Genomic DNA, 21,068 nt, shown 5'->3' with positions numbered 1-21,068 from the left:
TGTAGAAGGAGCGTCAGTGACTTTTCTCCCCACCTAATGCAGCCCCCATTGGCCTGACCATCATGGGAATTGTCCTGATGGCCTTAGCACTTACAGTCTGACCTTCTTTCTCATCCCTTTTCTACTTCATACTTTGACTACAAAAATCAGACTAGGGAACTTCCCTGGTGGCGCAGTGGTTAAGAATCCGCCTGCCAATGCAGGGGACACGGGTTCAAGCCCTGGTCCAGGAAGATTCCCACATGCCGCGGAGCAACTATACCTTTACGCCACAACTACTGAAGCCAACGCGCTTTACAGCCCGTGCTCCGCAACAAGAGAAGCCACTGCAACGAGAAGCCCACGCACTGCAACGAGGAGTGGCCCCCGCTCGCCACAACTAGAGAAAGCCCGCATACAGCAACAAAGACCCAACGCAGCCTAAAATAAAAGATAATTTAAAAAAAAAAAAATCAGACTAGACCTCCATTAAGTTAAGTGTGCACTGAAGCTCTTCCAGATAGACCCCTCTGAAGAGGCATTTGTGGGTTTTATAGATTGTGCATATCTTGAATTTCAGCTCCAGCTATAAAACTGTTCAGTGTTAACACAGACATGATTGAGCACCCACTGTGTGCCAGACAGTGCGTAAAAAGACTTCTCCTGTAGCCAAAGGCAGCAACGCTGTGAACGGGACAGATGTGGAAACAGATCAGTCATCTCACAGCGCCAGGGTCAGGGGGAGATAGGCACCAGGCATCGCAGAAACAGCGGAAGGGGCTTAGCTTGATTGTTGGGAGCTTCTGGAACAGTGATGGGGTCTTCAAAGAGAATGGGTGGAAGGGTGTCTTGTGCAGATGCAACAGTCAGAAAATACTTGAAATTATTAATACTTGAAATCTGGGGAGAGAGAGAATAAATATTGCCAGGGCGTAAGGGAGAACTGTTGGGAGATGAGTTCTGCTGTGCTGATAAACAGAATAATGATTTGCAAGATAGAATATTTATATGACTTAGACCAAAGTCTTCTTAAGGATTTTAGAAACAACTTTTCATATAATTTCCATATTTTAACCTGTTTATTGGAAACTTTACACACTTCTGTGGTATAATTTTGTTGGCATTGCTTGAGTTAACATACGTAGTTGAGAGAAATGAAACATTTTTAGTTTGGTCCTTTGAGAGGCTGCCCTTAAATTTTCTGAATGAGTGCTGAATTCGAACTTCACCTCACTTCTCATTTTTCTCACCTATTGATTTTTTTTCCTACCTTCATGTGGTCTCAGTCTTAACTTTCAGCCTTCTAAGCAAATTATGATTCCTCCATTTCCTCATTCAGATAACTCCTAAAACCTTAGCAGCGCCCAGTGAATTAGATTTAACTTGAAATAAGCAGTTCTCATATTTTATTTTGCCCTCATCTCGTAATAGCCATTGCTAGAGAAGATGCAAGCAGAGACCACTGTGCTCACATTGGAGAATGAATGAATCCTGACAGCCGAGATTTAATGACATGTGCTTGTCGCCTTTCGGTTGATTCACTTGCAGTACTTCCAAAGCCGTATTTCCATGGATTTAAACAAGATTCTTTTCACTGTTGATGTGGTTTACTGTGTATCTGATTTTTTTTTTTTCCTTCCATGGTCTGTCTTTAAATTTAAACTCCTACCTCATAGACATATTTAGATTGTGTACAAGAAGGAGATTCTGGACAAATTGTTACATACGTGCATGGCTTACTACAAAACATTATCCACTGTCTGTTTTACCTATCAATACACTGGGTATTGATAGGTAGTATTGAAGTGGGGTACTAAATAAAATGGTACGTTGGTAATAGCAGAGTCGATGATAGTTCTTACAGACAAAAGCATCTTCTAGCCAGTTATACCCAGAATCTTTTCTGGTTGCTGTTTTCTCTCTTGATCCGTGCAGTACATTAATTTTCAAAGTAGGGCCTGCATATTTCAAACTTGTGGCATGGTGGTTGGTTCTGTGTAAGCAGTCATGCCTCACCATTGATGAAAACGAAACCAGGCACACTGCTTTCTCCGAAGCAGAGAGTGTGGGGATTTTGCTGGGTGGAGGTAGCCTTGAGATTGGTTCATTTTGCCATTTCTTGGTGCTGAAGGGAAACCATGATGTGGTAATGCCAAGCTCAGTGTCAGAAAGAGAGGGAGGTGCCTTGGAGCTGAGGTTCCTCCCACTCCCAAAGAAAGTGCAGCTGTGCGTCTTTAATATGCACGGCAGGAGATTTCAGCAGCCCGATGATATATAGTGCATTAATGTTGAAAAGATAAACACATTTGGAGAGCACAGGAAGGGCCTTGTGTTTTTATGTTAGCAGAATGCTTCCTAATGAATAAGAATGTGCTGCTGGCTTCACAGAGCCAGATGGCAGCTTTTCTAATTTTAGTTGGGTGCAGATGCATAATTCTCTGGTTTTACCTTCCAGAACCTTTGAGATGCTGCATCACTTTCCCTGTAATATTTTATCTGTAGTGCTTGGCCAGAAACTGCCTGTCGTCGTCTCAATGACTTCTTTGCTCTGCGTGGGTCCCAGTGCTGCTGGGTTTGACAGTCACTTCACCTGAAATCATCCAGCTCCTAAATGCAGGAAAAGGTGGAAATTGTGGATGTATTCCCACTAGAGTCTTAAAATTTGTTGTGGAGGTGATTAGACTTGTGTTTGACGTCAGTCTACTGAAGAATTGATAGGTATCTGGGTGAGTGATTTTACTCATTTTGGAGCAGTGGAATTAATTATAAAACCCGCATAAAGTCTCAGGTTCCATTTTAGTTCCATTTTAGTCCATAAAAGCAACTCTCCTCATGCTTGACCAAACATCAAAACAACTTTTAAGCTCTTACTTGTTACACGTCAGGGAGGTCTAAACATGGGCCGTGTTAAAATTTTTTCCATGTATAGATGTAAATACCCTGTGGCTTATCTTCCTTTTTTTTTTTATCTTTCAGTTGATGTATTTTTCAGAGTAAATGATTGATATTTGTTCAAATTCTGACTTTTTAAAGATAAACTAATTTCCACAAGTTTTCCATGGCCTCTTCAGATGATTTTTTTAAAGAGAAGGAAAAGAAAGAGGATAAACCTCTTTAATCATGGCCATATCACCCTGTCCCTCCAATGGGCAGGCATTAAACAGCATTTAGGTTTCTAAGTCATTGGTGGTCGCCACCACTGCTGCTGGAATTAGAACAATTACGCGGCTGTCCCCTGAGCCCTGCCTGGCATCCCTGTGAGGAGGCAGGACTCTTGTTTCTGGTCACAGGGCAGAAAGGCCCTGTGAGTGTATGTTCTCAGGTCACCTGCCGAATAAGTAGACAAGACCTTCTAATATTGTAAGATTCACTGAGTTACCAAAACTCAATAAATGATGTTCTTCTAGAACATGTAAAGGTCTTAAAAAAAAAAAAAACACTTTATACTTTAAAAGTAGCTAAGTATACTTTTTTTTTTGGCCATACTTCGCAGCCTGTGGGATCTTACTTCCCTGACCAGCGATAGACCCCGGGCCCTCGGCAGTGAGAGCGCCAAGTCCTAACCACTGGACCACCAGGGAATTCCCTAAGTGTACTTTTTTAAAGAATAAATAAATTTTTGGCTAGAATCGCAGTTTCTGATTTGTTTTTCTATTCTCACCAGGAAACTTAAATTTTACTTTTCTATGTTTTTTTTTTTTTTTTTTTTTTTTTGCGGTACGCGGGCCTCTCACTGCTGTGGCCTCTCCTGTTGCGGAGCACAGGCTCCGGGCGCGCGGCTCCGGGCGCGCGGCTCCGGGCGCGCAGGCTCAGCGGCCATGGCTCACGGGCCCAGCCGCTCCGCGGCATGTGGGATCTCCCCGGACCGGGACACAAACCCGTGTCCCCTGCATCAGCAGGCGGACTCTCAACCACTGCGCCACCAGGGAAGCCCTTTTCTATGTATTTTTAAATCACTTAAATATCTAGAGATTAAACACTTCCCTAGTTGCCTTTCTCTGTGTTCGGAGAGAAAACACAAATAATAACCACTTATAAAGAAAAGCATATGGCATATAATATTAATGATTTTCCCCCAGTTTGTGGTATGATTCATCTTAACATGGTCCCTGAAGAGATGGGGTTTGTTCTTTGCTCTGAAACTGGAAATGTAATTAATTGGTATTGGATTTCTGGAGCGCAGGCAAATGGGGGAAGGGACCAGATGGGACTGCTCGAGCAGGAGGGAGGGGGCCCTAGGAGAGAGATGACAGGGCATCCTTGGACAGTCTCTCCAGTCAAAGCTTTGCATTTGTAAAGCTGGGCTGTTTAAAAGATCAGAGCTATTTCATGGTATTTTTGTCTTTGGGGAAGTGAGGAAGAAAAGGACAGAATTACTGTTTGCATTGTTATTCTCTTAGGTCATATTCTTTATCTAAAAAGAATAACTTTAATGGTCAAAGTGCAGGAGGAAGAAATGGAAGTCAGGGCATGGGGGCGAAATCTTTTTGTAGGCTCTGAAAATTAAATTTTATCGTCTCTTTTTTCGATTTAAGAGTTCCATCTGTAATAATGAGATTTCATAAGGTTTTGATCATTTGAAATTCCGGGATGATCTTTCAGTAAACTGTTGAGTTTACTGAAGGATATTTTTGTAACAGAATATATTTTTATGGTTAATGGTTGCAAAATATAGAAAAGTAAATATAATTTGTGACCGCTGAGAAAACTGCCTAATTTAAAAATATTAAATAGTATGTTTTAGTATAGTAATGCTGTTCTTCCTTACAGAAGTATAAATATATCTAAGGATTTAAGCTTATTTATATCTGGGACATAAAAATAGCATACTCATTCTTGAAATGCTCCATCAAAATACCAATATATGTCCGGTTAACATAACAGTATGTCTCAAAGGAGTTCTTTTCTTCCTCCTATTTAATTTCAAAGCCCAAATGAACATTATACAGAGGTAGTACTTCATGAAAAGTACCCAAGTAATATAAATTCATGGCCAGTTTAATTTAGATTCCAATTACATTGGTAAAGCCATATTTCTGGGTATTTTCTATCACTTCATATTATTGATATTCTAATACTGAGAAATAGCCAAAGCACAAATCTAATACAGAATCGAATAATAGATGACAAATTAGCAGGAAAATGCATATATACAAACACTTAGTGAGGATAGGCGTGAAGGGCCCTAAATTCTTCACCCTGTTTTCTTTACTCTGTGAGTAGTGAACATTTCCCAGTCTCTTAATAAATATATGAATAGTGTTGTATGAATATTGAACATTTTAAAAGTTCTCTTGCAAATAATCAATGGTCTCATCTGGAGTTTTCTTTCCAGCGCACGTTCCACAATTTCAGATTGACCTTGGGAAACATTTTTCTTGTTTTCATTTTGAGTCAGATTCCTAGAATTCCAGTTTAGACAATCTTTTTGCCATTATTCCATAACACTGGTTTCAAAGGCCAGGCTGAGATTTGCTCAGGGAGGGATGCCACACGTCCATGGCTCTTGCCATGTGCTCACGAATCCTGCAGAATTCAGTTCGACTACCATGGATGTGAAGTATTTTCAGCTATGTCCGGCCTTTTTTATCCCTTCTGTGAACTTAGTTCCTCACAGTTCAGCCCTCACTTCTCATTTGGCTCAGCTGTCAGTGCTTTGGCCCTGCAGCTGGATGTAAGCTCTCAGCCCACGAGGATCCGTCACTCCCTCTGCACCACAGACATGAGTGAGACACACAGCAGGACATCCAGACACGTGGACAGTGTACCTGGGCGATTTCCCCATGCCAGCCCCGCATTCTCTGTGACTGCTCGTTAGCTGCCGCTTTTCTCCTTTGGAAGATTTTTCAGTTGAATGTTATAAAGAGGAAAAAAGGACATGTTTTATTATTACAGTTTTTCAGGATGATAATTATTTTTGTCCAGGCTTTACAGTAGAGCCCAAACACATGTTTTATCCCCTCTAAGTCATCTCTTACATTAAATTTTAGGCCCTTGCCCTAAATTATACCTGATCTGTAGATTCCTAAAGATGAAAGAAAATGCTATGCAGATACAATGTCATTCTTCATATTTTCTTTTTCTTTTTTTTTTTTTTTTGGCTGTGCCATGCAGCATGCGGAACTTCCCCGCCCAGGGATCAAACCCACACCCCCTACATTGAGAGCGCGGAGTCCTAACCACTGGGCCACCAGGGAAGTCCCTCATTCTTACTTTCCGATAAAAGTCAAAAATTCAGTGCCTGAACACGTCGCTAGAATATTTAGAATACCCTGACCTGAAAGTTTATCAGTGTTTAGGAACCTGCATGATGGAGTTTTCCAAGTTTGAATCTTTTTAATTCCACAAAATATTAATTAATGAATTCAGGAAACTTTGGGGTCTTCAGAATGATGATCAGATCCTCAAACTGCCAACATCTCACAAAGTATATTGATTGTCTTTTAAAGACTTGGGAAATATAAATACGACACAAGAATGTAATGTATAGCTCAAGGAGTATGGCCAATATTTTATAATAACTTTAAGTGGAGTGTAATCTATAAAAATATTGAATCACTGTTGTACACCTGAAAGTGATGTAATATTGTAAATCAACTATACTTTAATTTTTTTAAGAAAGGACTCAGAAATGGGTTATACAAACATTGTTATTTTGTATTTATTTTGCCATAAAATGAGGCATTAATATAGACGCCACAGAAAACCATAATTTATTACTATTGTGATATCAGAATCTCATATGACAAATAGCCTAATGTTTTCCAGTGATCAGTGATAGGTATGGGGCTGCCTTTTGCCTCCTATCTCACTCTGCCTCACCTTAATCTAAATTAAGTCCATTCTTTTTTAAAAATTTTATTTATTTTTGGCCACATTGGGTCTTTGTTGCTGCGTGCAGACTTTCTGTAGTTGCAGCGAGTGGAGGCTACTCTTCGTTGCGGTGCGCGGGCTTCTCACTGCAGTGGCTTGTCTTTGTTGCGGAGCATGGGCTCTAGGCACGCAGGCTTCAGTAGTTGTGGCGCACGGGCTTAGTTGCTCCGCGGCATGTGGGATCTTCCCGGACCAGGGCTCGAACCCGTGTCCCCTGCATTGGCAGGCGGATCCTTAAACACTGTGCCACCAGGGAAGTCCCAGTCCTTTCTTTAAGAAGAATAACACCACCTGTTGTAACAGTGGAAGGATTGGAAGGACCTGGGAGCCTGCAAGAATATGAGATGCCTTGAAAGTTAATGACTGAGGCAAGACAAGATGATTCATCATTTAAGCCCAGTTCTCCTCAGGAGACCCTTTCCCCATATTGCTGACCCCTGCACCTGGAGGGCCAGTGGGCCTGAAGGGGAAAATCAGTTCCTTTCCCCACCACCATCGATTCTAGTTGCCCCTGCATTCCCGGGGGTCAGTGCCAGCAGTGGGTCTGGTCTCATCAGTCAGCAACCAAATATTCAGTGAAAACCTACTCTGACGTAGGGATGGTGCTGGCCACTGAGGATACACCAAGGCTACTCCTGGTGGGGATAGTGTACTATTTCCTGGGCTGGGGTTCTCACTGCAGGAGGGGAGGAGAAATGATACCTTCCAAGAAGATGTAGCAGAATCTTGTGCGAAGAAGGCCTTTCAATCTGCAGATCTGATAGACCTTCCCTGGGGAGGTCTTCTCAGGCACACCACCCCGCTTTGAGGGTCACTGCTGCCACCGAAGATGCTGATGGGAGCATGATGCCCCTGTGAATGGTTGGGAGGCCAACGAAAGGCTGAGAATTACTCAGACTGCAGGGTGTTAGCACACGGTTCCTACACCCCGAATGCCACAACACCGCAGACAAAGAGTAAATAAATGAGAATGCAGTAGGACCGTGTACATTTATAATATCTGTTACATGGGTATTAAGATTCAGTATTAAGGAAACTCAGGGATCCTTAGGCCTGAAGCCTGCCCAGACCCCCGACAGTGCAGGGCTGTTAAACTAGAGGCAGAGTAGATGAAGCAGCAGCTGATGGTGCCAGTCCTGTCCCCGGACTCGTGTGGGAAAGTGAGCAGACACTGAAATCTACAGCCTTACAGAGTGACTAGCAGCAGCGGGGGTCGGGGCGTGGGAGTCTGCCCCACGTGCGTTTACTTGATGGTGAGAAAGATTCTGGGAAGATGGGGCGGGGGGAGAGGATGGGGAGAACATGTGCAGTAAGTGTCTGAAGAACCTGAGGTGCTGCCTGCCTCAGTTAAGACTGGCTGAGGAACTGGGCTGAGACCAAGCCAGCAGATAAGGTAAGGGACCTACAGTCAAGAGCTAGGGAGGGCAGCAAGGAAAGAAATGAAGTGAGGCCTAACAGATCCTCGCGTGCCGAGTTATAAAGGCTATCAGACGAGTTATATCTCTATTTATAGCTGGTCACAATTCTTCAGATCTAAGCAGGTGAATCAGGAACGTCGCAGAGTCATTGAGAAAACAGATACTCTCTGCTTCTAAATTCTGCATTTGGAACTAAGTAAGGGAGAGCTAATAAATGACATATATACACTACTATGCATAAAATAGATAGCTAATGAGAATGTACTGCATAGCGCAGGGAACTCTACTCGGTGCTCTGTGGTGACCTAAAAGGGAAGGAAATCCAAAAAAGAGGGGATATATGTATACTTACAGCGGATTCACTTTGCTGTACAGCAGAAACTAACACAAGATTGTAAAGCAACTATACTCCAATTTAAAAAAAAAAACAGACAGATAGGGGGACTTCCCCAGTGGTCCAGCAGTTAAGACTTCGCGCTCCCAATGCAGGGGGCCCAGGTTCGATCCCTGGTCAGGGAACTAGATCCTGCATGCCACAACGAAGAACCCGCATGCCGCAGCTAAGACCTAGAGCAGCTAAATAAATAAATAAAAATTTTTTTTAAATAAAAATGAATTTTAAAAATTAAAAAAAGATTTTTTTAAAAAGACAGCTATGCTAGTAGTAAGTTACATCTGTAAACTCCTTTCTGGTTTTTAAAGTATGTTTTACACATCATCCCATTTACTCCTGTCACAGGCCGTGATGCGAGAAGGCAGTTACTAAGGCCTTAAAAAGTTGAAATGACATGCTCTGACTTGTACTAAGTGGCTGAGCTTAGACTTGAACTACACAGGCCTTCTTCCCTTTTCCACTGATAAATATGCATGTGGACGTTTTCCATCAGAGAGCGGCAAGATTTGGAGGGCCTATGTAATTCCTAACTACTTTCTAGGTTCCCAGGTACAAATTAAACGTTACAGGTTTTCAAAATACTGTGTAAAATCTTCTGTTATGAAAAAAAAGGAAGCCAAGTCTACCAAGTTCATGAAAGCAAGTTGACTCTGAGTACTAAATTGATTTACAGTTTTCTTTACTTGCATTTAATTACAATGATAACATGCAGTGTAAACAAGGATATAATTTATTCAGGACAAATAACTGACACATTGTTTTGTGTCATTTCCTAGCAAGTTGTTGGGATGTATCTGTTGTGCCTTAAACTTTCCTTGGTGTTCTTGAAATAACCCGTTTGCATATATATATTGATGACTGTGCATCTGTTTCCTCCGTGAGACTTTTCCATGATGGAGTGTCTTCCCAGGCCTCGTGGGGAGACATTTTAGTCCACACCTCTGGACTAGGTAGAAGGGCATCCGTTGAAATTCTCCGAGTGCTTGATAGGGTGCCGCTCTCTCTGCCTTACCTCGTCAAGCACCTTCCACCAGACAGGGGCCAGTCTTTCTGCTTACTTTAAATGTGAAGGCGACAAGAGGTGGGACAGTACAAGAGCCAGGGGAGTGTCACGTGGGAAGAACCACAGTGGTCAGGACGCGTTTTTATTCCTTCTTCAAATGCATCTTTGATTTCTTTCCCGAAGCCTGAACAACAGGCCCCGGGTCATCCCAGCTCGGGGAATCTCTGCAGGCGGCACTAATTGTGCTGCAGTATAGCGCAGTTTTGCAATCTAGAAAAAAAATGCTTGTCAGGGACTGGCATGAAACCCCTAAACTCATTTTATCGGCAGCATGAAAGGGGCTGAGCCACAGGTTCTGGAGGGGAAAAGTTAATGTTCCAGCTCCGGCTTCCAGCAGTTTCTCCTGTGCAGTGGTGGTGGGGATGTACTCTAACTTTTTTATAGCTGGCTCTGATCCCACTGGAGATTTTTGAAATCATTACAATAAAAATGTTTCTGTGTCACTCTGTCCTTGAAATAGCACTGCCATTGAATTCACACTTGTGTTTGTTGCAGAGAAAGCAGCAGCCGCCAACATAGATGAAGTGCAGAAGTCAGACGTGTCATCTACCGGGCAGGGTGTCATCGACAAGGATGCACTAGGGCCTATGATGCTTGAGGTAGTGCACCCTCATTTTGGTTCTGTATTTTACAATGTTGTTTATCCATTATCCCATTTAATTTTCAAGTGAATGTAATTTAAGGAGAATCCACACTTAATTTTCACTCTTAAAGTTGAAATACTGCTGACCTCTTGAGCTTACTATTAATACTATGTATCTAGATTTTACTCCAAATTCCAGCTTATATACGTTTCAAATTGATAAAACAGAATTAAATCAAGTGGATTAGAATACAAATTTGACCAACTTTAACTGTCAGTTGAGCATTCATTTTGGAAAACCGCGTTCACAAGTCCTGTTAAATTCTGTGATATTGTTGTGGTTTGAAACGTTCCCAGAATTCTTAGATTTTCATATATGCATGTACATATGCCTATATATACAGGTTAAAGTTTGAGGACCAAAAGGAGGTTTACTCGGGACTTCCCTGGCAGTCCACTGGTTAAGACTCTGTGCTTCCACTGCAGGGGGCACAGGTTCCATCCCTGGTCAGGGAACTAAGGTCCCGCGTGCCCCATGGTGCAGCCAAAGATTTTTTTAAAAAGGAAGTTTACGCTTTTTATTTATGTTACTTCAACTAGTTTATTGATTTCATAAAGACGAAAATTGAAGGAATAGGCAGAACTCGTAAGTGTAATGGTTTGTCGTAACTGCCTTTTCTTTATCAACTTTAGGAAGTTTTATGACCGGACTACTATCTAGAATTTGTAAAGTCCCGCTTTCTTATTTTACTAACCGGTACAGTATTAAACACCAAGTCCTTTGCTGTACCTCTTCCAGAATTAAAATTTAAGATGTAGGCTACGGTAAGATCAGGGAAAAAATGTCAGTGAATATATAACAAGAAGCAGAGGAGCCCTGAGACATAAATTATGTCAGTTCTCAGGATAATTTACTGTGCTGATGATATGATGAGATTGAAAATTACCACATGGCCAGAAGCTCTGCAGCATTGCCACTGTAGAAGCACTTAACTTGCAGCAGCTGCACGTATATAAGAAATTAGGATTTTTAAAGCAGAGATAACCAATAATTGCCCCTTTTTTTTCGGTTGGTGCATAAGATGATTTTTATTTTTAGAAAATCTAATTCTGTGAAAATCTGCCATATAATCGGAGGAGGGTGGGGGGACACAGAAGAAATGTAAAGCTTGTCTGACCCGGTCTTTATATTTAGAAATGACAGAATTCATTCCTTGGGTCGGACCTTGCCGGCCAAAAGACTTTAAATGACCCCACATTGGCCCTGCGTATATCTCTTCTATCACTGGCTTGAAAACATTTAACAACAATTTTTAGAGAAAAAGCAAAAACACACTTAACCTGATTTTCCACAATTCACAAGGCAGTGGAAGGCCAGAGAGTGCTACTTCCCACTTGGTTCTTAGAAGCAGATGAGAAAACTCTTAACTAGGTGGACTGTTTATTTAGAATTAGATGAAGGAACTAGAAACAAAATTCATTTGGAAATGATGGTAATCTAAATTTTTACCATTAGGAAATGCCCATATATCTGTGCTTATTCCTTATATGGGGGAAAATTAAAGTAGGGTGGAAACTCTTGGGAAGATTTTTGAGGCTTCTAAAAAGAAATGCTTGCAGTAACTACAAGGCTATGACTCAAGCCTTTTGAGAGTAAGTTCACTAATTGCAGAAATCAGATTGCTAGATATCAGTGGACCTTATCTCGTAAGATCAAATAAATCCACATTTTCACTGTTTCAAAATAGTCTTCTGAGAATTCAGTGCATTGAGCAAGCACCTGTTCGGCAGGACTTCAGTGCTAAGTGTGTGAGAGGTAACACTTTGAATCTAGAGACTTAAGGTTTGAATTTGCATCTTTATCCCTGTTTGCATGTAATAATCTAAACGGAGAAAACTTGTTCTCGTTGAGCCGTTCTAGGCATAGATGCACACTCATGCTTACATCATGGCATAGTGGTTGCTAGGCAACAAAACCAAATGTCAGCTTTTTTCATCAGAGCATATCATAGTGAGCTTTAAAAAAACAAACAGTTTTATAAGATGAAAGAATTTCATCTTTCGGTTATATTATGCCACAGTCAGTCTTTTTAGCATGGTACAAAGCAGCAGGAAACTACATGCACTTCCAAAAGTGAACAGTAGGTAATATAATTATGACAATCCCTGTTGAATGTGTATTTAAACAGTGAGTTTAAAAGTCCATTTGGTATATAACTAATCAACTGACTTCCTGTCCTACACACACACACACACGCACACACACACACACACACACCGGTTCATACACACACTCACACACGCACACACACACACACACAAGGTTTCCAACAGTTGATGCCAACCTATCGTGGAAGGCTGTTTACACATAGTCTTGCTTTGCCCTGCATATTGTTTATACCATTGGGAAAACCTGACTGAACATTTAAGAAAAACTTAAAACCAAATGGTGTTTTTTTTAAATATATATTTTTAAGAGCTTTTCATTGGTGCCTTATGGTCAGTTCTAATTTGAGAGAGCGCTTAGTTTTGTCATGAAAATAGAATTAAAGATGGAATATATTCAAAGAAAGCTCACAAAATAGGAGCCTGCTAAATAATAACTTAAGGAAAAAACAAACTAGAGGAAAAGTAAACGCTTTATGTCCCATTCATACACTTCATTATACCGGTGTGCCCATGTAACATTCGTGTGAAAATAGTAGTAAATACACAGCATGAAGAAACTGGCATGCACTGTGTGGTCCACGTGGTCCTGGTCCCACCACTGCCTGATCAGCAACAAGCCTCTTCTGGTCCTGATCACTCCCCTGATCCATGAAACAGCTCTGACAAGTGAGGATCAAAAAGAAAAAGGAGGAGGAACCAAGAGAAACTCACTGAGCTCCTGGCCTTTGCATCACCCAGGCGACCATGATAGGAAGATGGGCTGGGTAAATACTGGAGAACACTGTGCTGAGTGGTAGTTGAAAGCATGGGCTTTGGAGTCACATCCACCTGGATTTGCAACCCAGCTGACTAGTTGCAAGAGCTTGGGCGAATCCCTTAACCTCTTTGCGTCTCAGTTTTTTTCCTCCTCTGTGAATTGGAAAAGGGAAACCATTCCTTCCAGAATTGTAAATATTAAAGCGACACTGTGTGTTTAAGGCTCAGTAAACGCGTCTGTATCTATTATTATCCTCTTTATTTCCTGAAATGATCCTAGGTCCTTCACCTCCTTCCCTAATCTGTTTTGGAATGACAGCAAAGTGAGCTATGCACCCATCACAGGAAAAGTGCTACTGCTATCTGGGTGATTTAGGAGCCTGCATCTTGACAACTTGGAGAACAAGTAATAGAGCCAGGCGTGATTAGTTAACTTTCCAGTCCTCACTGTTAGAAACCTAAACCTCAAGGCCCTGTGTAGTCTCAGGGCAGTGCCGGCTGTATCTCAGCCTGAGGTCCCCGGGAAGACTAGTTTGTCACATCAGACACACACCTCCCAGACCCTTTCCCCATTTACACCAAACAATAAAGGATTGGCGTTCCATAAAAGGTCTCAGATCACCTTCGATTCTTTTCGCTTAAGCCTTGGAAGCTTTAAAGGTAGTAAAATTTTGATTTTTTTCCTTGGCGTTTATCCTTAAACTGAGGGAAAATTATCAATGACCTCTCCTTCCCATTGTATTCCATGAGGAACTGTACAAAAAAATGAGTCCGTATTGGATCACTAGCAGAAAAGTAGTTCTCGGCCCTACGGAGTACATCAGTCTCATTTGGAAAATGCAGATAAATGCCTGTATACTTTTACGTGGCAGTAGTTATCTCCTGATTAATTAACAAAGTGAGTGTTTGTCATTTAGTTTGTGACAAGAAACCCTGATGTAGGCTCTCTCCCACTTACTAAGATGGACTCATTTCAGCAAGAGAAAATGTGTTAGTTGTTTCTGAATGATAGGAGTGGAGCAAGAGAGATCACTCTTCTCCCCACACGTGAATTATGTCTCCCTTAAAGGGGCCACTCCCTTCCTAGCAGTCGGATGTGATTTTATGCTGCCTCCTTTCTAACACAATTTGTGCCTCTTCCCTTAGGCCCTTGATGGGTTCTTCTTTGTAGTGAACCTGGAAGGCAACGTTGTGTTTGTTTCAGAGAATGTGACACAGTACCTAAGGTATAACCAGGAAGAGCTGATGAACAAAAGCGTATATAGCATCCTGCATGTTGGGGACCACACTGAATTCGTCAAAAACCTGCTGCCAAAGTCCATAGGTAAATGAGTGTCTTCTGGGTCTCTCCTCAGCCCCTGCCCACATGCACAGTGTCTTGGCTAGAGGGCAGAAAACAGAACTGTATTCTGTCCGCTGGGGATAAGAGTAACTGGGTAATTTTTTAGAGATGCTTGTGTTAACTGTGTAAGCTTCGAGGTCAGGCAGAAAAGGACATCTGTAGATACTGGTCTTGAATGAATGATCGTTTTGACCCTATATTTCAAGTAAGTAAAAATAATGCGGATGGAGAGTAGGCACATGGCAACTGTTTTCATGGGATTTATTTGGTGGTTTTTTAAGAAGCTGCCGATCGCCTCCCACCCAATCCAGTGCCCGTAGGCTCTGCTTTGTCCTTTTCTTCCGTGACAACCTAAGACGCAGAAGGTCACGAGGAGCTTGAGATTCAGTTTATTTTGAGTCCTGCTGGTGAAGGGTATGATGTGGGTGTATACGACGTTCTAAAAATAAAATGCTGAGGAACAAGTGGCGTGTGGAGGTTCGAATGCTCCCAGCCTGGGAGCCCGAAATGGGCTCTGGGGCTTCACAGACTCCCCAGTGGCTCTGCGGGTGGCAAGGCACCCCCTCGCACCGCCCCTCCACACCGCTCCCTGCTTCCCCTTCCTGTCTTCCTCATCTCGACCTGGAGATGCTATCCGAGAGTGTCCGTGGTTCCGAAGGGCCGTACTTTAAAGCAGGTGATTCACAGCACGGGCCCCCCTCAGTGGCTGCTCTGGGGCATCGCTGTTCCCACTTACTAGGTGGCTCTTTTTTTATATTCTCACTTAAGCTGATGATGCTGAGAACGTCTCCATGGGTAAAAAGAAGTGCATATTTTAGTAGAGAATAAGGTCAAGTCCTGAGTTAGCAAGTATTTCTGTTCCTTTTCTTAAAACTGTTTATGCTAGCTGGTCTCACGGTTACCACGGTAAATAGGAAAAGGTCCTTTCACATTTCATTGTGGCTAGCTTTTCTTTAATAGCACAACCCTTTGTTCAAAGTGACTGCAACAGTAATACGAAGTCTATGACTACTCGTGTGAGGTCCTTCCATTATATTCTCTAGTAAACGAACAAGAAAATGGGATGTCTTATTTCAAGTAACTAGTATTTTCAAATCTCTTCAGTAATTTTATGACTTCCTCAGAAGACCTATACTTATTAGTTCAGTATTATTAATTCACTTGTCTAAAGAGCTCTTTGCCTTACTTTATATTGTACTTTTTTATACTTTCAAATTACGTATTAACCTGAGTTAATAAGAACTTTTTTCTTTGATTACTCTATGTGGTCTTCATTATGTAAATAAGCTTTTAAGAATGCTGATGGTAAAATACACTTCTCAAATGTCTGTATAAAGCTAGCTATGGTTCCTCCTTGTAAAACAGTCTCCTGTAGTTCACTTGATATTTCCTTTTTCTCTCTAGGGTTTGTTTCCTTCTTTCTGCCTCTACAGCCCAGTGCTTGTGGGGTTAGCATTGTGTTCACCTAGGTGTCCTTTTAAGCGTTTTCTAACTAGTGACTTTTTGAGAGTGCATTTGCTTGTCTTATGACTGGCCCTTTTTTCTGATCCCCCTCTTTCATCGTCCTGCTGGTCCTAATATCTTTTATTTTTATTTTTATTTTTTTTCTAATATCTTTTAGGTAAAACACAAGCGACAGTAAAGAAAAGGGCACCAAAGTGAGAAGTAGGGTCGGTTCTGACTCCAGCTCTTCTAGAAGCTGAATATTTCTTTGCACATCAGTTTTCTCGCCTGTAAATGAGGAAGCTGATCTGGTGATCTGTAAACACCCTTAAATTCTCAAAATCAGTCATTATTTTATTTCTCTCTTTGATTTCTCTAATGCATCTCCCCCCCCCCAAAAAAGAGGGCTTTCTTCTCTTTCATCTTTTTCTTGAATTAATATATATGTTTCTAAGTATTGATAACTAAAATAGAAGACATGTGAAGTAGTATTTCATTGAAAAGAAATAAATGACATTAGCAGTGTATCCTCAAGATCATCTCTGTCTTATGAAGAAATACGCATGAAGCAAAAAAAGAAAAAAACTACAGCCAAGTTACAGAATATACAGTAAAATTTCAGTTAAGTTTTAGGAAAGAAAGGTCAGTAAGAAGAGGCAGTGTGGGATGCCTAGAGCAGTTGGTTAAGTACCTAAAGGATCTCAGCCTTAGAGCAGGAGTACATGTGGATGGGAGACATAGAGGCAGCCTGACCTTTTAGACAGGGTAGCAGGTGCAAAGATATCCACGTGGGACTGGGTATGGAAGGTGATGGCAGGGAGGCTTGTGCTGGGCAACATGAAAGATCTGGTTAGATGGGTAAGAGGGGGCTGGTCAGTAATCAGGGCCTGCACTTGAAGGGGAAGAGTCATGGTGAAGAGTAAGAAGTGTGTAAAAGACATTGGAAATTCCCAAGAATTAACCCAATAATTTTTCCCCTTTAGATTTTGAAATTACTTAGAAAAGTATAAGCACTATATGAAAGTAAGATAACCATATGTTTCCTACATCGTTCTGATAATTAGGCAGAAGCCAGTCTGACGCTAGTTTCTTTACACTGTCGGGTTGCTTTTGCCTTTTGCTCAGTGAACGGGGGAGCTTGGTCTGGCGAACCTCCCAGGCGGAACAGCCATACTTTCAATTGTCGGATGCTGGTAAAACCTTTACCTGATTCAGAAGAGGAAGGTCATGAAAACCAGGAAGCACATCAGAAATATGAAACTATGCAGTGCTTTGCTGTCTCTCAACCAAAGTCCATCAAAGAAGAAGGAGAAGGTAGGGGCCACATCTCTGGGATATGTTACATCATGTATTCCTGTGCTACTTCTTTCACACTTAATAATCTGAAATTAGAGGCCACACAAAGAAAAATGTAGAGGCAGTTTCTTTGTTCTTTTCACCTACTTAATAATTGAATTTATCACAAAAATTGTGAACTCTTTAAAACAGCACGATCCAGTAGAATTTGCTGTGATGATGGCAGTGTTACGTGTCTTCAGTGTCCAACACAGCCGCCACTAGTTACATGTGGCTACTGAGCATTTGAAATATCAATAATGCAGTTGGGGACCAAATTGTCTATTTTATTAAGTTTTCATTTAAGTAGCCCCATGTGGCCAGTAGCTACCCTGCTGGCGCACGTCCACTAGTGTTGAACCTCTCGGGGATCCTAGGCCCCTCTGAATGTCTACAGCAAGCTCCGAGCCACGCCCTAGAAAAACACACATGGTACAAATAACATCTTCCGTATACTTCCAAGGGATGAATGGATTTCATATGGTTTGTCTACGGACGCTGCGTCCAGCATAGGAGAGGATGGAGACGGGAGTGGGGATTGGGAGAAGGGTTCCAAACTGTAAGCTCATAGGCTCTTCCCTTTCAAGAGATGCTGGTGTAGTGTCCACCCGCTACGCCCTCCGAGCAAGCCACTCCACACCGCCGAGTGTCACTGTCTGTGACATGGGACAATGCTGAAGAGCGCATTCTGCGTGTGTAGCAGAAGGGGAAGAGCCGAGAACCATCAGTCAGTGGAAACACTGTGGGCTTTGTAATCAGGCAGGCCAGGCCCTAAATCAGCCGCTTGCCAGCTCTGACTCTGGGCAGCCTTCTCGACCTCTGAACATCCGTGTACTCCCTTAACCAGTGAAGTCAACAATTCCAGTATCACAGCGTAATAAGGCTTAAGTGAACATGCCTGAACCATGGTTGGCATTCAATACTAGATATTTAATCCTCTTTTAAAAAAATATGTAAGTAATTTTTAATTTAAATGTTATTGGAAAGGACGTTAATAGAGCTGTCACAGATGATACATAGTTTTCAAAATGAAATTTTTACATAGATATGGAATGTCAAGCGATTTTATTCTCCTGTATGCGACAGAGTACGTGTTGCCAACACATCCATCTGTGATAATATTCTAAAGCCGTATTCTGCAGCTGAGCTGACTTATGATTTTGTGCTATATATTTATTTAAACATCTTCGTACATTTAAAATCTGATTCCGAATGTTTCCACAGTGTAGCGTAAGAGTAGGGTTTCTGAGGCATGGTGCGCTCACATTCAAATCCTGGCTTCCCCAAAGTTTTGTGTGATGTTGGGCAAGTTACTGAAACTCCGTGCTTTGGATTCTCCTCTGTTAAATGGAGATAATGCTAGTACCTGCCTCATAGAGTTGTTAAGAGGATTAACTGAATCAGGAGCCTGTAAAGCAGCTGGAAGGGTGTCTGTCTCATAGTAAGTGCTCAAAAATTCAGCTTTTATTAATGTTGAGGACAAGGATTACATTTATTTTTGTGATACTCACTATTACTGGATATATTTAAAGAACTTCTTTCCCGAATTTAAAGGTGAACAATCATAAATCAGCGGCATAAGATATGAAGAGACTTTTTAAATCGACCTTTTCCCCAGCATGTTTGAAGTTGAAAGGGCTTGCAGTGTGCTCTGCATGTTACAAGATAAAACACATCCTCCCTGTTCTCCAGAAGTGAACACAGATACATAAAACAGTTGAAGTGGGGTAAGGAATAAATGCTTAGAGCTGTGTGAGAACCTAGCCATGGCCCAGACTCTGAACTTGGCACACACTGCATTTTCTAGGATTTGTTCTCCGAATCTGAGTGTAGACACTGTTTGTATACTTCGTTTTAAATTGCATATTGCCACTGTAGGAGCGTTGACATGGTTGGGTAGCAGGTATATCTAGTTTTCCTGTGTCTTGGTGAACCTAGAGCTCGAGGAGCAGGCCCTTGACAGAGTATCAGCATTTAGTTTTCATCATTTGTGTGCTTGCCTTATGCATTCAGCTGGCTGCTACTATCAGCCAGTTAATAAGAAAGGCTTCCACTCTTTTCCACCGCTGGGGACATGGTTGCAGGTGGTGGACTCTAGTGTGGTGGATGTGCTTTTATCACGTGTGTCGTGTGGCTTCAGCGGTTTATCCTCAGCTCCCCGAGCTCATCCGCCCCCGGCTGCTTCCCACTTCAGGGGAGGAGCGGAGGTACACAGTGTTGCGTCGCTCTCTCCCTTATTGATCTACGAGGTTGTGCTGTCAGAAATGCATTTGATCTTGTCTGAAACACTAAAAAAGCCTGATACGATAACCATCAATGTATGTGATTGAAGATTTGCAGTCCTGCCTGATCTGTGTGGCCAGAAGAGTCCCCATGAAGGAGAGACCAGTTCTTCCCTCATCAGAAAGTTTCACTACTCGCCAAGATCTCCAAGGTAAATTCTCTTGCCAGAGAAATCCTAGAATACCTCCATGTTCGTAAATGCAAGGAATGGGTCTAGAAAATGATGAAGAAGCTGGTAGTAGTGGCTGCTGCTGGGGCAGAAGCGTGGAGGAGCTGGAGACGGGGGCGGGGTGGGGGACACTTCTTTTCACTGTCTACCCTTTTGGTCCGTGCACTTGTGCTACCTATTCCAAATAAACAAATTTTTACCTTTTTAAGATGTACTTATTTCTGTAAAGAATAGATCAGTGCGTAGGTATAATGCTTGCTGTTATTTACTAGGCAAGATCACGTCCCTGGACACCAGCACCATGCGGGCAGCCATGAAGCCGGGCTGGGAGGACCTGGTGAGGAGGTGCATCCAGAAGTTCCACGCGCAGCACGAAGGGGAGTCTGTGTCTTATGCCAAGAGGCATCACCATGAAGGTAACCGTCTCTACGCGGTACTTTTCTTGAAGTTCATCTTGCTAAATTACTGCTTTTTTATGAGAGCTCTCTTGGAAACAGTGATTCCTGAATCCACCTCCGGGGACCTGGATCTGGTGACTCTTTGGGTTCATACGTACTTGGCATCGTCTTGCCCAGAATTGTCTCCATCTGAAGGGAAATTGAATAGGAGAACCTGTAAGGCTAAGAGTGTGATGAAGGAAATCGAACTGGGCATGATAATCTCACAAAGACAGATGAAAGGAAAGGGAAAGAGATCATTGTCTCTGATGCTATGGCTTCTAGATGTGTAAAACAACGTACTGAGGTCCCCTGTAATAGCAAAAGAAATACCATCTGAATCGTAAGGACACTGTGGAAATAAGAATGAAAGGAAATTTGCAGGAGCAGGTGAATTCCTGTTAGAGGCGCCAGTGGGATGCCAAGCCCTCCTTCCAGATGACGACCACTGAAGACCGCCCAGATGTTTCTCGAAAGAGATGAAGTGACTTGTCTGAGGTCGCACAGTTAGTTACTAGGACACCTGGAACTGAACCCAAGACTCAGCCCTCCTTGAGCACCTGCCCTTTGCCTGGTGTTGCCCCTCTTTCTGTGAGCCCCTTGATCGCCACAGCCCACCTAGGAAGTGGGCGTTTGACTCTTGTGCTGTCAGTGGGGAGCTGACACAGGTGACATGGCCTCGGAAGCCTTCGGTTAGAAAGTGTCAGCTCCTGGGACTTCCCTGGTGGCACAGTGGTTAAGACTCTACGCTCCCAATGCAGGGGGCCCGGGTTCGATCCCTGGTCAGGGAACTAGATCCCACATGCATGCCGCAACTAAGAGTT

General features: G+C 42.4%; 1 protein-coding gene across 5 annotated transcripts in view; it reads left to right on the top strand.

Annotated features, from left to right (window-relative positions):
- The window catches only part of NCOA2 (nuclear receptor coactivator 2), a 271,269-nt gene that overhangs the window by 199,923 nt on the left and 50,278 nt on the right, over window positions 1–21,068 (top strand). For all 5 annotated transcript variants that reach the window (XM_059994746.1, XM_059994742.1, XM_059994747.1 and 2 more), the window contains 5 exons: window positions 10,223–10,326; window positions 14,382–14,559; window positions 17,146–17,334; window positions 19,688–19,789; window positions 20,080–20,223. In XM_059994746.1, coding sequence (XP_059850729.1) covers window positions 10,223–10,326; window positions 14,382–14,559; window positions 17,146–17,334; window positions 19,688–19,789; window positions 20,080–20,223 — 717 coding nt within the window. The remainder of the gene's footprint in view (window positions 1–10,222; window positions 10,327–14,381; window positions 14,560–17,145; window positions 17,335–19,687; window positions 19,790–20,079; window positions 20,224–21,068) is intronic.

The sequence above is a fragment of the Delphinus delphis genome, chromosome 17 (assembly GCF_949987515.2).
Source record: "Delphinus delphis chromosome 17, mDelDel1.2, whole genome shotgun sequence".
Lineage (NCBI taxonomy): Eukaryota > Metazoa > Chordata > Mammalia > Artiodactyla > Delphinidae > Delphinus > Delphinus delphis.
This window is presented reverse-complemented; position numbering and strand designations above follow the sequence as displayed.